The 18,010-nt window shown below is 43.2% G+C and overlaps 1 protein-coding gene across 1 annotated transcript in view; it reads left to right on the top strand.

Annotated features, from left to right (window-relative positions):
- Positions 1-231: 231 nt before the first annotated feature.
- LOC127395764 (leukemia inhibitory factor receptor-like) overlaps positions 232-18,010 on the top strand; it is a 34,696-nt gene continuing 16,917 nt past the window's right edge. The window contains exons 1-8 of the mRNA XM_051643113.1: positions 232-274; positions 469-519; positions 4,325-4,436; positions 11,128-11,294; positions 12,386-12,525; positions 14,163-14,304; positions 14,474-14,556; positions 17,682-17,892. Coding sequence (XP_051499073.1) covers positions 232-274; positions 469-519; positions 4,325-4,436; positions 11,128-11,294; positions 12,386-12,525; positions 14,163-14,304; positions 14,474-14,556; positions 17,682-17,892 — 949 coding nt within the window. The remainder of the gene's footprint in view (positions 275-468; positions 520-4,324; positions 4,437-11,127; positions 11,295-12,385; positions 12,526-14,162; positions 14,305-14,473; positions 14,557-17,681; positions 17,893-18,010) is intronic.

The following is an 18,010-nucleotide window of genomic DNA, read 5'->3' as shown; positions in this document are numbered from 1 at the left end:
GGTGAAAGCTTCTGTTTCTCAGAAGTGCTCTTAGGACTTCATAAGCACAATTATTAATGTAGAGCCCAAGTGCCCCTCACATTGTCATTAACAAGCCTATTGCTTGTGTTCAGCCAGTAACAATATAACTGGTGAAATTAAAATAGGAAGTTTGAAGAGGAAGTGTGAAAAATAGTCTGAAGACAGTGTAACGTTGATGGTAATCTTTATTAATGTTTCTTTACAGAGAAGATGAAGAGCTCTCTGCTGGCAGCTATCTTTTTATTTGCAACGGGTGAGTTTTCATTTGCTGCACAACTTGCTACTGCTTGTAGAGAATAAAAACTCCTAATGCTACTCGGAAGCAATGCCATATGCCTGAAATCAAGACCGAAGGAAGCTCGATGTGTAGGAGGAACAGCAGCCAGCAGTATTTTCTCCTGCTTCTCTTACAGCTCCCTCGCTAAACTATTCCTTTTCACTCCCCAGATTCCTGCAACTGCCTGCGTGGGAATTTTCCACCTTGCCAGCAGCTCCCAGGTGGGTAGCAATTCCGCAAGCAGTCTCTACACAGGCGCAAAGGCGGGTGCCCCATTGCTGAAGGAAACCCCCCGGCTCCGGCGGCTTCGGGGCGACGCGCCGGGACCCGCCGCGCCCCCCGCACCCCGCGCCCGCTGTCGCCCCCTGGCGGCCGTCGGGAGGGCTGCCCCCAGCCCCGGAGCTCCCAGCCCCGCAGCCGTCAGCCCCGGAGCCCCGCAGCCGCCAGCCCCGGAGCTCCCAGCCCCGGAGCCCCGCAGCCCCCAGCCCCGCAGCCGCCAGCCCCGCAGCCCGCAGCCCTGCAGCCCCCAGCCCCAGAGCTCCCAGCCCCGGAGCCCCGCAGCCGCCAGCCCCGGAGCTCCCAGCCCCGGAGCCCCGCAGCCCCCAGCCCCGCAGCCGCCAGCCCCGCAGCCCGCAGCCCTGCAGCCCCCAGCCCCGGAGCTCCCAGCCCCGGAGCCCCGCAGCCGCCAGCCCCGGAGCTCCCAGCCCCGCAGCCCCGCAGCCCCCAGCCCCGCAGCCGCCAGCCCCGCAGCCCGCAGCCCTGCAGCCCCCAGCCCCGGAGCTCCCAGCCCCGGAGCCCCGCAGCCGCCAGCCCCGGAGCTCCCAGCCCCGCAGCCCCGCAGTCCCCAGCCCCGCAGCCCCCAGCTCCGGAGCTCCCAGCCCCGCAGCCCCCAGTCCCGCAGCCCCCCAGCCCCGCCTGCAGAAGGTGGGCGCGGAGATGTTATCTGGGGAGAAACGCCCGCAGGTTTCCGCAGGGGAAACCCGCCCTGGGCGGCACAAGCAGGCTGGGCCGTGTGCTGCGCGGAGGGCAGCAATAAGCTGCGGGTGAATCCTGGCCGGGGCGCGGTGGCCGGACAGACAGACGGCCAGTGCTGCGACAGACAGTAGGATCTGTAACGTTTGTGGGTGACCGTTGTTAACGCTTCGAGTTTGCTTGATAAGTCACTGTTAATGGCAAACAGGGCCAGCCCAACATATTTAAATGGAGGTGCTTACACAACAGCTGGTGGTCATCTGCTGTCCTTCATGCTGAATTTACTGCAGGCAGAAATATTCTACTTCATAAGAGCCAAAGCAGAGAAGGCTGGGTGTTGAGTACACGGTGGCATGGGTAAGACTACTAGGAGGACTATGTTCTTCTAAAATTAGCCAGGGCTAATTTTCTACTCCAGAAATCCAGAAGTTTTTTGTAAGACTGAGGGTGTGAGGAACAATACAACCCCCTGTTCTTCTGTAAGCAAACCTGCAGCCATGTGGTCACCACTTGGTTCTTAGTTAATGAAACTTATTTTGGAAAGAAGTTAATAGAAATTTAGTAGAAGAGGGAAAAATATTTCCTTCACGTCACTCCACCCAGACATATTACTTCAAAGTTTCAGCAGCAGTATGGTACAGATGTGTTGGTGTGAAGCGTTAACAGCAGTTTTCAGGTGTTTCTTTCAAACAACAATAAAAAAAAACCCCACCAAGTAAATGAAAGGCTTAATTCAGAGTAAAATTGGAGAAGAATGTGAGAGCAGTTGCTGCTTTCCCCGGTTTCTAGATTACCATGTCCATGGGTGAGATGGTCAAGATTTGGCCTGGTGGTCAGACCAGGAAAGCAAAGAATTCAGTCACTATTCATGCTGCTGTAGAAACAAGGAAGACATCATCTCCATCTTCCTGAAAGGAAGCTGCTCACACTTAAGCTGACATAGTATAACTTTGTTAGAAAAGCATACTTCTTTTGGTAGAAGAAAGGAGGTGTCAGACTCCTGGAGGCTAAGGGTATTCAAATCTTAGTTATACTCATTTAACACTCTTTCGGGTCCAAATCAGCTTTTAGCTTAAATATACAGCTGCCATCTGTATCATGAAAAGAATAACAAGGATAATCTGCAACTCAGGTCATTGGAAGACATGGCTCTGAACAAGGAAGAGGAGCACTGATCTTACACAGCATTTTACAGCATAACCATACTGTAATACCACCTCAAGCAATATGTATATTCACTTCTCAAATAGGAAAAGATTTATTCTTCAAAATCTATAGGCCTATTGGCAATGTGTTAAACCTAATAGATAAAATGTATATTGGACTCTTTACATCAGGAAAAAATTGTTTTTATAAGCTTAAATATGCTGTACCTGTTAAGATCTGTATCTACTTTCCTGAAGAGGAAAAAAAATATTTCTGGGTTGTTTTTTTTCAAGTGTGGGTGGTACTTTGAGACATCATGGCTGATTCTTCTGAACTAATAGTTCAGACAGCAAGACACAAAGCAAGACAAGAACAGTCATATTTTATCTCTACTTTTTCTGATAAGAGAGCTTTGAAATACTGAAATAAGCTTATCTGTTAGAGACTAAAAATTAATTCATTTAAGAATGTCATCAGTGCTTAATTTCCCTTTAGCTGAAAAACATGTATGTTCAGTTGGAAAAACCTTGTATTTTTCTTTCCAAAAATTAAGCATGAGTCATTTTGTACATAAAATTATGCTCCTCCTGCCTTCTCATGTGGTCTTTATTAAGCTGGTAATGTAAGTGGAATAGTGTTTTTCTCCAGCAATAGTTCATTGTTCTGAACCCCAGATAAAGATGACTGATGCTTTTGAAGTAATTCTGGAGTCCAGTGAACTGGTTCTGCTGTTGATATTTAGACCTGTGCTGCAGTGTTTAATGCTTTGTAAGAAACTCCACAGTAATCCTTGCCAGTTGGAAATTATGGAAACAGCACACTGGTCCTTGGTGTTACTCACTAAAATGCAGTCCATGTCCCCAATTTTCTTTCATGACATTAATTTCTAAGATGTTTCACAGGGGTGCATGTGGCCAGTACTGGCCTATACTTTTAAAAAATGTCCATAAATTTGTGTATAACAGTCAATAAGCTGCTTCAGGCAGAGCTGTTGCTGTTTCTGTTTTATAATCCTGCAGGTCAATAGTCCTTCCCTCCTGCACAAGGCAGTTCCTGCCTCTCCAGGGTTCCCAAAGTCCCAGCAACTCCTCCAGGGAAGGGGCATGCTTCTAATGTCCAGAGTAATCCATCAGAAGCCAAAGCTTTGTACAGATTTCTGCAAACAATCGTGCATTTCCAGAAACACAGTGGCGAGACAGGCACTGTCTGTCTGATGGGAAAGGTGTGAAACCAGAGCAGAGCTGAGAGATCTAGACTCTTAGGGCAGAGGTTCACAGTAATTTTGTCAGCTGGTTTAAGCAGATTATCTTGCAAAAGCTTTACAAGCAGAGGGCCAAAAGCTAGTAATGCTTCCTGGAATATGTGCAATTAATTTGTTTCTGAAATTTTTGTGCCTAAGAATGCAGTAGTGTTTCCAGATGTATAAAAGGTAATTCATTCAGAATAAAAAAAATAATAATAATAAAAAAAAAAGCTTTAGATAAATGCAGATGACACTGTTATAGGAGAGAAGCACAGTTCAAAGGTGTAATGATATCAAAACTGCGGAAACACCAGAGCAAGCATTTCAGTACTATGCTGTTAAGTATGTAACAGCTGACAGTGGCATCATAACGTACAAGAAGAATTATCCTTCCCTACCTTCATGCAGGAAAACTAAGTTTTATTTGGAAACATTAGGACTGATAATGTTTAATCTTTCTAAATGTCTCTGTCCTGTGTTCTAAACATTAATGAACTATTTGACTTGTGAGGAAACATGGCATGAGGACTCACAAAGCTACTTCTGATTTTGTTGTTTAAAAGGGTATAACCTGTTTTGGTTTTTGGTTTTGCTTCTCACATGGGTTAATGGTAAACAGTTGCCTATGATAGGTCTTTTCCAGTTTACATGTTTTCATCTTGCAGACTGGGACAATGAATTGGTATGCTACAAAGAATCCACTGATGAACTAACTTGTACCTGGCTGCCACTACCTGGTGCTCCAAATACAACTAATTATACCCTATTCCTAAAATGGTAAGTCTAAAAGTAATTTCAGAAAACGAAAAGCTGTCATTGCTCTTTGGCATGATTCCTACCTACTAAGGTTTTGCTCCAATATATTTAATCACATTTTTACACAGTACCGGTTAAAATCTTTCTTCATATCTCAGTACCTACCGGTTTGGTAAGAGCTTGGTAAGAATGTGGTGGTTTGACCATGACTGGATGCCAGATGCCCACCAAAGCTGCTCTGTCACTTCCCTCCTCAGCAGAACAGAGGAAGAGAAAATACAATAAAAGGTTCATGGGTCAAGATAAGGACAGGGAGATCACTCACAATTGCTGTCACAGGAAAAACAGACTGGACTTGGGGAAAAATTAATTTAATTTATTACCAATCTAATCAGAGTAGGATAATGAAAATAAAACCAAATCTTAAAACAAACTCCCCCCCACCCTTGCTTTCTTTCCAGGCTTAACTTTACTCCTGATTTTCTCTGACATTTTCCCCTGAGTGATGAAGGGGATTGGGGAATGTGGGTTGTGTCCAGTCCATCACAGGTTGTCTCTGATGGTCCTTGTCCCTCATGTTCTTCCCCTTTCCCAATGTGGGGTCCCTCCCACAGGATGCAGTTTTTAAAGAACTTCTTCAGAGTCAGTCTGTTCCATGGGGTGAAGCCCTTCAGGAACACACTGCCCCAGTGTGGGTCCCCCACAAAGTCACAGGTCCTGCCAGGAGCCTGCTCCAACTCAAGCTGTCTGTAGGGTCACAGCCTCGTTTGGGCATCCACCTGCTGCAGCACAGGGTCCTCCATGAGCTGCAGGTGGCTATCTGCTCCACTGTGGACCTTTGTGGGCTGCAATGGGACAGCCTGCCTCACGATGGTGTTCACCACGGCTGCATGGGCAGCTCTGCTCTGGCACCTGGAGCACCTCCTCCTCCACCATCTCCACTCACCTTGGTGTCTGCTGAGTTGTTCTGCTCACATATTCTTATGCTTCTTTCCAACTGCAAGTTGCTGTGCAATGTATTTCCCCCTCCTTAAATATGTTACCCCAGTAGACAGGAGGAGGCAGGTGACAAGTGGTGTTCCTCAGGGGTCAGTACTGGGACCAGTGCTGTTTAACATCTTTGTTGGAGACATGGAGAGTGGGACTGAGTGAATCCTCAGCAAATTTGCTGATGATACCAAGCTGTGTGGTGTGCTTGACAAGCAAGAGGGAAGGGAGGTCATCCAGAGGGACCTTGACAGGCTGGAGAGGTGGGCCAGTGCCAACCTCATGAAGTTCAACAAGGCCGAGTGCAAGGTCCTGCACCTGGGTTGGCACAACCCCAGGCACAAATAAAGGCTGGGGGAAGAATGGCTGGAGAGCAGTCCTGAGGAGAAGGACTTGGAAGCTGTAGTAGATGAGAAGCTCAACATGAGCCACCAGTGTGTGCTGGAGCCCAGAGAGCCAAACACATCCTGGGGTGCATCAAAAGAAGTGAGGCCAGCAGGGCCAGGGAGGGGATTCTGCCCCTCTGCTCTCGTGAGGCCACACCTGGAATACTGTGTACAGTTCTGGAGCCCTCAGCACAAGGAAGATATAGACCTGTTGGAGAGGGTCCAGAGAAGGGCCACCAAGATGATCAAAGGGCTGGAGCACCTCTGCTGTCAAGACAGGCTGAGAGAGTTAGGGCTGTTCAGCCTAGAGAAGAGAAGGCTCTGGGGTGACCTTATAGCACCTTCCAGTGCCTGAAGGGCCTACAGGAAAGCTGGGGAGGGGCTTTTCATCAGAGGAGATAGTGATAAGACAAGGGGTAATGGTTTTAAACTGGGACAGGGGAGATTTAGGTTAGATATTAGGAAGAAATTCTTCACTCTAAGGGCGGTGAGGAACTGGAATGAGTTGCCCATCCCTGGAGGTTTTTAAGGCCAGGTTGGATGAGGTTTTGTGCAACCTGGTCTAGTGGTAGGGGTCCCTTTGGAACTTGATGATCTTTAAAGTCTCTTCCATACTTAATGATTCTATGAGTCTATGATTCTATTGCCAAAGATCACCTTAATCAATTACTTTTATTTGCATCTTTTGACTTGCGTTGAATATTCTACACTAGTGCATTCAAAGTATATAAAAACCCCCAGCCACTAAGCTGGTTTTTATTATACATTATATATTATGCTATGTCAAGTAACGATGGTGATGTCAGATGTGGCATACAAGAAAAATAGATTTTTAAGTATTTTCTTGCCTTGTTGAATTACCAGATATTGCTTTAATAGATGGAATGAACTTGCAGGGTTAATCTTAAACTGACTACCTTAAATTAGGGGTGTCCTGAGTTGTGTCCTTTTTGAGAATGCTAAAAACAAACAAGCTAGGTAAAATGTAGATAGGCAGATCAAATGCACATTTGCCCACTGGTTTGTTAAAAAAAACAGTAAAAATTAAGCATATTTCTGCTTAAGCAGATTACCTGCATTACAAAATGGATTTTCCTCATTGTATATCTACATATTTGGGATGTCCCAAGAGATTACGGGTATGTGGAAAGAAAGAAGTGAGATCAGGAGACTCGATCTTTGCCATGAGGCTGTATCATGGGGTACACAGGGTACAACGCTGTAAGCCATTGGCAAATTCTGATACTGATTACTCGTTATTTTGCCACACAACCCACCACTCTGCATTAAAATGAGATGTGGTTAGAAGCAGCTCTTAAATCTGAGGAAACATCACTACACTGGGAAATTCCCCAGGATGATCTTCTGCACAGTGCAGAGAAGCAAAGCAACCTCCTCAGGGCTCTGGTTATGCCCTCTCTCCTCACCTCCAGTATTTTCCTAATGGAGGCAGCAGCAGGTGCTGACTTGCAATAAGCACCAAACCCCTCTGCATTTACTGTCTGGCCTCTTGGGTCTTCCAGGAGCCCCAGTTCCTAGGAAGGAGAGCAGCACCAGTGAAACAGATCTGCTTCTGCAGAGATGCTTTCAGCTGAAGTAATTGTAACTTAGTTGCTCTTAGAGTCCTCTGTAAAATTCAGACTGGGCTGTTCCTAGGCTGCAAGCTCAACGTTATGAACTGAGAAGGCAGGAAAAAAGGAGTGAAAGAGGAGGTGGGTGGAGAAGACAGACAGCTGCCTCACAGAAATGTTTATTTTCCCAAGTACAGAGCCAGGACTTAAACCTCAGTGTTCTAGGATTCAACCCAGTGGTCTTAAAAACTTTTATCCTGTTTTAATGTGTTGAAAGGAAAACAAAACATTTAAAAGGACTTGCCTATATGGAGACATCACCTCTTTCTGCAAGTAGCATCAATTTTACATTGAAACTGTTCCTTATTCTTGCACCTTATGATTTAGTTGTCAGGAAGAAAAGGATAAAAGAAAAACACTCCCACAGAGAAGTTCCAACCAAGCTTTCAAAATCATGCTTTGAAATATTAATGGCTAATTCACAACTAGTCTGAAGGAGAAGACAGGGAAACCCGCAAGTAGCTTTGTTCGGGTCTTAAATATTGTATCATGATCAGCATGTTTCATACTTGAAATATGTAGGTAGGCAATTAGTATGCCAGCTCATTTATTTAACAACATTGAACTAGCACAGCTTTAACCTTGGAAAAAGCATGTCTTGTGTGTAGCAGACAGTAAATGGGAGAAAGAGAAGGCAAAACACCTCCAAGTGTGTGCGTGTGTGTGTGTGTGACATGCATGTGTTTTTGAGAGGAAACCTCCCATTGATAGCCCCCTTGCTATCCAACAGCCTTCTTATACTGGAGTGGTGGGGGTGGCTGGACTGCACTCTTATGTCCCAAGTCTTAATCAACCGTTTATGACTGAAGGATTCTATGTGTTTATGTGTACAACCACTCAACATCTGTCTGTCCCACTGTGTTCAAGCGAGGCCTGCCATGAGAATGGATACTCAAAGTGGCAAATACAAAGTAGTTAGATATAAATGGAAGGTAATTTATTAAGGAGAGAGACAGAACAAGTTCAAGATAGCCATTGATAAATGCACTGACTACAGCAGCACTACTAACAGCTGTTAGTATTGCCAGCAGTAAGAATACAAAGTACACAATGCACCTGGGGATGCTTTCACCCCTACCCAAAAGGTGAAAGCTGCAATGTCTTACCCAAGGAGGTGTCCCTTCCTGAGGGGAAGAAGAGTGGGTCACGCCTGTGGGCCAGTTCCAGGGGAGGTGATCTTCTCACCACGAATAAGATGATCTTTTGAGGTCCCTTCCAACCCCTAGGATTCTATGATTCTATGATTACCTTTTGATGAGGTGGGACTTGGGTCATACCTAGTGTATTGATTGGTTCTTAACAGACTAATAATGCTTATTAATTAGGAAAAGGGTAAGGAGTGGTGCCCCTGGTGCAGCTTCAGGCCATTTCCTCTCGTCCTGTCATTATTTTGGCAGAAAAGGACCTGGGGGTTCTCACTGAGAAGCAGCTGAATATGAGTCAGCAGTGTGCCCAGGTGGGTACAATACAAGCATTCTAATGCAAGCATCCTGGCTTATATTAGAAATAGTGTGACCAGCAGAAGCAGAGAGGTGTTTGTCCCCCTGTACTCAGCACTGGTGAGGCCACACCTGGAGTATTGTGTCCAGTTTTGGGCACCTCAATTCAAGAGGGATATTGAGGTGCTGGAGTGAGTAGAGAGGAGGGTAACGAAGCTGGTGAAGGGCCTAGAGAATAAATCTTACAAAGAACACTTGAAGGACCTGGGAATGTTTAGTTTGAGGAAGAGGAGACTGAGGGGAGACCTCATTGGTCTGTACAACTACCTGAAGGGTCATTGTTGAGAGGTTGGTGCTGGTCTCTTTTCACAGGTAATTAGCGACAGAACAAGAGGGAATGGCTTCAAGCTGCAACAGGGAAGGTTTAGACTGGACTTTAGGAAAAATTTCTCACAGAAAGAGTGGTTAGACACTGGAATAGGCTGCCCAGGGAGCTGGTTGAGTCACCATCCCTGGATGTGTTTAAGGGTGGTTTGGATGTGGTGTTGGTGGATGTGATTTAGGGGAGAACTTTGCAGAGTAGGGATGATGGTTGGACTCGGTGATCCCAAGGGTCTTTTCCAACCTGAATGGTTCTATGATTCTATGATTCTTTTCACTAGGGAGAAGAGGCCAGCTTCCACCTCCCTAGAACCTCCTTTCAGGTAGCTGCAGAGAGCAATGAGATCTCCCCTCAGCCTTCTCTTCTTCAAACTAATCAATCCCAGTTCCTTCAGCCTCTCTTCATAGGGTTTATTCTCCAGACCTTCCACCAGCTTAGTAGCTCTTCACTGGACACGCTTCAGCAACTCTACATTCTTCTTGAAGTGAGGGACCCAGAACTGGAAACAGTTCCTGAGGTGCAGTCTCACCAGTGCTGAGTATAGGGGCACAATCACCTCTCTTCTCCTTCTGGCCACACTACTCCTTGATGCAGACCGGGATGGCACTGGCCTTCTTGGCCACCTGGGCACACTGCTGGCTCATGTTCAGTCAGCTGTCAACCAGCACCCCAGGTCCTTCTCCACCATGGAGCTTTCCAACTATTCATCCCCAAGCCTGTAGCTTTGCATGGGGTTGTTGTGACCAAAGTGCAGGGCCCAGCATTTGGTCTTGCTGAACCTCATACAACTGGCCTCAGCCCATAGGTCCAGTCTGTCCAGGTCTCTCTGCAGAGCCTTCCTACCCTCAGGCAAACCAACACTTCCACCCAGCTTAGTGTCATCTGCAAACTTTCTTAGGAAGCACGCAATGCCCTCATCATTAATAAAGAGACGGAAGAGGACTGGACCCAAAACTGAGCCCTGGGGGCACCACTGGTGACCGGCCACCAGCTGGATCCAACCCCATTCACCACAACTCTCTGGGCTCAGCCAGCCAGCCAGTTTTTTACCCAGCAGAGAGTGCACCTGCCTATCCCATGAGCCACCAGCTTCTCCAGGAGAATGCTGTGGGAGATGATGTCAAAGGCCTTTCCAAAGTCCAGACAGACCATGTCCACAGCTCTTCCCTCATCCACCTGGGTGATCACCTGATCATAGAAGGAGATCAGGTTATTCAAGCAGGACCTGATTTTCCTGAACCCGTGCTGGCTGGGCCTGATCCCCTTGGCTGGGCCTGATCCCCTGGCTGCCCTGCACTTGCCATGTGAGCTCACTCAAGATGAGCCTCTCCATGATTTTCCCTGGTATTGAGCTCAGGCTGACAGGCCTGCAGTTCCCAGGATCCTCCTTTGGGCCCTTCTTGTAGGTGGGTGTCACATTCATAAGAGGTTTTTTCATACCTTTCTCATAATTTAGATTCGGTGAGAAATTTTGCTGTTCAAAATGAATTTATGTGCCCTGTGGTAGGAGGAAAGTAGAGTTTATGAAGTAATTTCTAACCTAATTTTATATCATCTAAATGTTCTTTATATCCCCGTGTAAGCATGAAGGCCATATAGATTTTGTTTTGTATCATGCTGTGCCTTGCAGCTTTAAGGAACGTAACAGTTTTCAACTGAACAACAAGGATTTGCATGTTTCAATTTGCTAGAGTCACTAGCGAACTGAAATTACACTTGCTGTTTCAAGCCTCTCCTTAAAGTTTTCAAGACTCTAAATCTTGTATATAGGTACCTGGAAAACCATCAGTCCTTGTAATTGTGCTTTCTAGGCTGGGTGTGTGGGAGGAAGATCAACTAAAATCCAATAAGTTGTTCATTTTTCGTTCTGCTTCCTTTTCTCTGAAGGGATGGAATATCAAAACATTTTCAACGCAACACATCATCATCTTCCATCACAATAGAACGCAAGTCTCTCTTCATGAAGCGATCTGCGTCTATTTGGATAGCAGTGAATTATGCCCATGGCAGCTGCATGAAAGGAAAGAACATCTCAGTTATGCCAAGCAAAGCAGGTACAGCATCTTCACAAGCTGTGCTACTGCTGAAGCAGTGGTAGCATTTTCTTAAAGATTGTTTAAGAACTGTAACTCGTAATATACAGTTGTTATTTTTACTGATTCAGAGATCTAAGCTGCAGTTCAGCTTCCTTGGATGAAGTCTTTACTCAATTCAATAGCAGAAGTCTATCAGCTTTTACAGAAGGGTTTTACTTTAAACAAAATTGCTAGTTTATAAAATATCCACATCCAGAAAAAATATATAGTTGTGTGTATACATATATATAATATATATTATCTATATAATCTTCCTGTGCTTTCTTTGATGGTTTTCTGAATTTATTTATTTATTTGCAAAGAGCAAGCTGACTCAGTACCATGCAGTTAAGGAATCCTTGTTATAGAGCATTAGCATTTTGAAAAACCTTTTCAAAGTTCAACTCTTTTTGAAGGCTGCTTACTCATTCCACAGTGCTGCAGGGCAAATATGAAAAAAAATCAATACTATTAACTATGTCCTTTATGTATTTATTTAAAGATTCCCTACAGTATCTGATCACTGAGATCACTTTAAGAGCTTCTGAAAACCTTATTTTCTCACAGTAATCACAGCCCAAGAAAAAAGAGGCTTCTCACTGGCAGTATCAGTACAACCCAAATTATCACTATGACCTCCTCTGTAGGCTTTGGCCACCGTGTGTTTATTGGAGAGAAAGACAAAAAAATATTTGCACTTACAGTTATATAGCTAAACACAGTTGCTGAAATTGGAAGATGTTCTGGAAAACTTTTTTACAGTTCATGGTTATAAGTATACTTGACATTTTGATTTTGCCTTTTAGACTCACTTAGAATTGCACCTGCTTAGAAAAAGAGTCTCCCTGAAATCATTACAGACATTCACAAAAGACAGGCAAAAGGAGCAATCCTTTTCTGTTGATAACATAAAAATTTAGTAATTTTTATTTCCAGGTATTTTTTAAGTCTTTCAGTGTTCAGTATTCTGTGCCAAGTCTTTTGTTTGTTATAAACCACACCTAACAGACATAATTACCAAAGCTGGAGCTTTTCTTGCATTGGTAAGAGCTGCATGTTCCTCATTTTAGGGAAGTGCTTGACACCATCTAACATAAACGCTCATCAGATGACAAACCAATTGATAATAAAGTGGAACCTGCCTGCAACTCCTACACCATATGAGCTGAGATACAGAGAGGCACTCACAGAACCCACTCAGTGGACACTGGTAAGTACTTCCAGATGACTATCAGTTGAGACCACGAGGTGCCTTGCTGTCAGCTCAGCACATACAGCAGAACACCAACAGGATGCTCCTGAAGATCACACATAATATGGATAGCAAGGAGGCAGAACATGCAGACAGTTTGTCAGTGAATCTCATATAGGTTTCTTAGTTCTAACAGATCCTATGCTGTTTGGGAAAGAAAGGTTAGCAGTTTTACATATAAAAACACGGAAGGGCTTGTCAGCTGGTTCCTTAACCTGTCAATGAGACACTCCAACCATCAGTGATGCAAAAGCTGAAGAGGATATCAGAAATGCCACACAAACTCAAATCCTGATTACACTTTGAGAGACAAGCAATATTACTCTTTCTGGCAGTATTATTAAATTTTTTAACTGATTAGAGATCAAGGTGCTGTAATTTCTTTAGGTAACAATTCATACCTTACATCCTTTTGTTTTGCATCAATTTTCCACATTTTCTTATTTGACAAGAAGGCAAATAATTTCTCTGCCATACAACATCAGTTGCAGATGCATTTTAGGACATACAACAGTAAGAAAATGGTGCAAAAAGAGGACTTTATGTAAAACTAAAGAGGTGGAAAAACAGCTTGGTTATCTCACGTCTCCTAGGAGTCTCTTCACCTCTTTTGTACCACCCAAATCTCCCATGTTCTTCCCTTTATATCACAAGATTTATAATATTTTTTTCATTTTTCTCATAGCTGGGTGTTACTTTGGCCACTTCAGGAGTACTATGAGTGGCCCATGTAAGAAAGGTTTCATTTCACTACAAAGAACGCACAAGTCATCTTGTGAGGAGTCCCCTTGTTCATTGACAGCAGACAAACGCTAAACCAAATATTTCAAACTGCAATAGCACTTCTGCCAAAAACATTACACAATCCAGAACTGATCAGACCAAAGGTCTATTTAACACAGGATGCTGTGCTCTGATAGCAGCCACCAGTGCACACCTGGGGAAGGGTGTAAAATAGTTCAAGCGTATAGCAACAGCTTTCTAGCCTATTTTCTCCTACAGTCTTCAGCTCAGGGATTTCCTTAGACACAGGTGGTGTCTTTGTTTCATGGCAATCTCCATTCCCTGTACAGTCACTGGAGTTCCAGTGCCATTATCAGCTGCAGATGTGCATTACTTCCATGGTGCTAAGGCAGCCACATGTTCAGCCAAGCTATGCTCCTTAGCACAGTCACATGGATCTGTTTAGACATACTGCAACATTTGAGAATAAGGGTTGGGATTTTTTTTGTTTTGCTTTGTTGTTTGTTTCATTGCAATTTTTTATATTTAATTAGACCTTGACATCTTGTTCTTCACAATGACAACAAAGCTCAGGGTTGGGTGATTATTTTCCAGTATATATAATGCCCAATGGATCTTAAAAGCCATATTTAGATCTAAAATGTTGCTTACATGTCCTGATGGAGCAGCATGAGTTCATTAAAAAGAAAGTATTGCCTTGAAAGAATGAAAAGACATTGGCTAAAATGTGCGCTACCTCCTCTTTGACAATAGGAACCCTTACCTGCAGAGACTGGTTCTTGGCTGAGAAAACAGTTCATATAAGATTTGTTTCATTGCTGCCATGTAAACTAAACATAATTTGTTTTTAGGTGCCTGTAGAAAGCAATGCTGTCAATGTCACCATTTCAAATTTAAATGCTCTGTCTTCATACCTTGTCCAGCTCAGATGTGTAGCCAAGAAAGGCCTCGATTGTGTTTGCATTTGGAGTAAAGAGATTTTGGTCCCTCACAGTAAGTGAAATATAGTTTTGTCTTTTGTCCTATTGAGAATAAGCATGAATGTAAAAGCCTTTTCAAATCTTGCATCATATGAAGTAGCATTGTCAGATACTGCTGAGAATATGAAGATCAAACTGATTCATAGGAGATCCTGTCTCCATTTTTTTTCTATGTTTACCAGAACTCATGAGCAAGCCAAGAATATCATATAATGGGACTACAGAAATCTCTCCAGGCAGAAGAGGCATTCTTCTGAAGTGGGAGGTAATGTTAACTTTTAATCTGCATACCTTCTGTTATGTCTGTGCTATTAATGTATAACTTTATACGAAAAAATGGACTTTCCTATTGTATTGAGGCTCCGCTGTATAAGCAAAAGGCATTGAATATTGTACTCTTGCTTCAGGATTCACTGCATCTGTATGGTGGTATTTTAGGTGCTAGAAACTAGGAAGGTAAAACTACACCAATTTATAAACTTGAAAAAGCAATCTCTGGGCTCAAAACCATTGACTGGAATAAAGATCCTTTCCAGCCTGCATTAAAAACTGATGTGCCTCAAATTTGTCTCCAGCTGTTTCAAGTTTTCCTTGAAAAATCCTCCTAAGTCTTTATTGCATCCAGGTGACACACGTTGTCTTTTATGTGTTCCTAAGGAGCGTTCATATTCTTGACAGATCAAAAACATCCGGAAAAGCTTGGTAAATCTACTAATTTGATAATTCAGAAATTCCAATGTATTACAATCAGGATGGAAAAAGAGCTTCTGGCTTACAATATTAGCATAGAATCATAGAATCATAGAATCCTAGGGGTTGGAAGGGACCTCGAAAGATCATCTAGTCCAACCCCCCTGCCAGAGCAGGGTCACCTAGAGTACATCACACAGGAAGGCGTCCAGGCGGGTTTTGAATGTGTCCAGTGAAGGAGACTCCACAACCTCTCTGGGCAGCCTGTTCCAGTGCTCTGTCACTCTTACAGTAAAAAAATTTTTCCTGATATTCATCTTAAACCTCCTATGCTCCAACTTGTATCCATTACCCCTTGTCCTATCACTAGTCTTCACTGAAAAAAGCTTAACTCCATCGTCTTGACACTCACCCTTTACATATTTGTAAACATTGATGAGGTCCCCCCTCAGTCTCCTTTTCTCCAAACTAAAGAGACCCAGCTCCCTCAGCCTTTCCTCATAAGGGAGATGTTCCACTCCCTTAATCATCCTTGTGGCTCTGCGCTGGACTCTTTCAAGCAGTTCCCTGTCCTTCTTGAACTGAGGGGCCCAGAACTGGACACAATATTCCAGATGTGGCCTCACCAATGCAGAATAGAGGGGGAGGAGAACCTCTCTAACATCTAGCATCTAACTGCATGCTTCCCAAAATTCAAACCTACTCATGAGGGGCATTCCCTCTTCTTCAGCAGGAGTCATTATCAGCTGACTGACTACAGCAGATAAGTCAGTTTAACCAGCTGAAGTTCTCTTGGTAAGAAATGTACTGTTGAGTCTTGAATGTGTAGTCAAAGGGCCCTTGGCAATTTCAATGAGCAAGATATTACTATGAGTGTTTGCATGGAAACTAATTAATTCTATCTAGATTCTGAGAGAATCTACAAGTTTGCCATAGGGGACATCCTAGGCCAAAAGGACAGAGATTGGCAGAGTTTTGAAATATCAGATGTGGAAAGTTTTGTAGTTGGCCTATGCGTTTAGTTCAAGGGAAGGAAAAGACAGTAGAAGATATGGGCACCTCATCTCCTGATAAGGATGAGAAATCCTGTTTTTCCTTATCTCCTGGAAGAAGGCAAAGCTGCACAGTAAGTGATTAATTATGTGATAAAGCAATAGACAGTACATGCCAATTTAAACGTTGAGCTAAGAGAAGAAATTATTTTCCGTTTAAATATTTTAGTTAAAAATATATACTTAATATAACATAAGGGCTCGGAGCTTCACTCAGGATAGTACACTAGCCTATTGTACAAAATACGTTTCATGTCCAGATGGCTTCAACAAACATCAAAGGGGCAGAAGGAAGGAGTGCCTCAATAATTAACATGTTAAATGTGTGGGGGGAATAAAAAAAATCTTTGTCTCTGCTGCTATACTTGTTTAAGCCAATCTGAAGCAAAGAAAACAGCTTAAAGAAGTCAGAGGCGAGGCATAGGTCCTCTCCTTTTGCTAACATTCAGTGAGTAACCTCTACACAGTTCACAACAACGGGCACAGGATAGCTGGTTTCAGCTCTAAATATCCAAGCTGGCAACATGTATGGCTTTCATAACTGCAAGTAACACAGGACCTCCTGCAGGCACTGCACAAAATAGAGCAGTGCTAGCATTTTCTAGTCTCATTTGCCTAAGCTAAGAAAGCTTAATTCTACTAGTTTCTTCTTGTGTGACAAACATATTTTATATATCCTAGGAATTTTTTCTCCCACACAGAAACATTTTTCAATTTCAAGCTTGGTGAGAGAACCGTAACACTATTCTCTCAGCAGCTTTCCTAGAGCTTCAGATAATTAAATAAATTATTTCCTCCCTATCCTGGGAAAAAAAAAAAACCAACATCTGTATCCATTCTGAGAGCTTCTGGCTTTACCAGAATCCCTCTCAACATATGTGTTTCTGCCTTTTAAAATATTGAACGTCATCCTGTCTGTGCTGATCCAAAAGCAGCCAATTAGTTCAATGAGATAACTCTGTCTCCTAGCTCTGTGGTATCTTCACACTATTAATTTTGTGCCAAGAAATAGCAGACAAGCTTGTGATCATATGTAATCCTTGCAAAATTCATTGGCCTTTGCATATTGAGTTCAGTTTCTATCTAGATTGCAGTAATTTCCTTTTCTGTGCACTCAGTTTCCAATATCTCATGAAGATTAGTAGCGTAAAATAACGAGTGAACCATCACCACCTAAAAATCCGTACTGATGGATATAACTTGTTCCAAAGCTGTAGTATGATTACTAGCATTTATCCTCAAAGAGACCAGATGCCTAACAGAGCCTAGTGGATGAAGATTCCCGGAGGCATAAACTGCAATTAAACACCTCTCATTAACTTCAAGTTCCTAATTATAAGGGGTATGTTGCAGTGAAATGTAGGGAACGCTTCTGCTGCTTCACTACTGTTATTACTAATCAGATACACATAACTAGGATCACAATTAAGCAAAACACTTAATCCTGTGCTTAAATCCTCTTAATTTAAGCATGCTCTTAATTCTGAGGGAATGCTTTGCTGCATTGATTCCTAATAACCTAATTAAAACAGTATTATTTTATCCCTATCATTACAGTGACATTTTGTGTACACAATTCAATTCATCTTGATTTTCTGCACAGGACATAATAACATTCTTAGAATAATAAACTTTTTCCTCTTACTAGCTAACAGGAAATGAAGACATCCTTGGATATTACATTTATGTGGAAAGAATACCCAACAGTTGCAGGAATTCATCAAATCGTATATTTCTCAAAGACAGAGAAGTTCTTCTAAATCTCTCCATGGCATATTATAGAGTTAATATCTCTGCCTACAACAAAGCAGGAGAATCTCCACAAGCCATCTTCGTTGTCCCAGACTTCTCTGCAACAGGTACTTACCCTATAGTTCATTCTTTAAAGTGGTGGAGGAGATTTATGAGCTATCTCTAGGCTACCTGTTGACAGTCTTTGGGGATAGGATTAATAATTCTCTTGAATATTTATTAGGC

This window comes from Apus apus, chromosome Z (assembly GCF_020740795.1).
Source record: "Apus apus isolate bApuApu2 chromosome Z, bApuApu2.pri.cur, whole genome shotgun sequence".
Classification (NCBI taxonomy): domain Eukaryota; kingdom Metazoa; phylum Chordata; class Aves; order Apodiformes; family Apodidae; genus Apus; species Apus apus.
The sequence above is the reverse complement of the archived record's forward strand: the minus strand, read 5'-3'. Positions and strand labels throughout refer to the sequence as shown.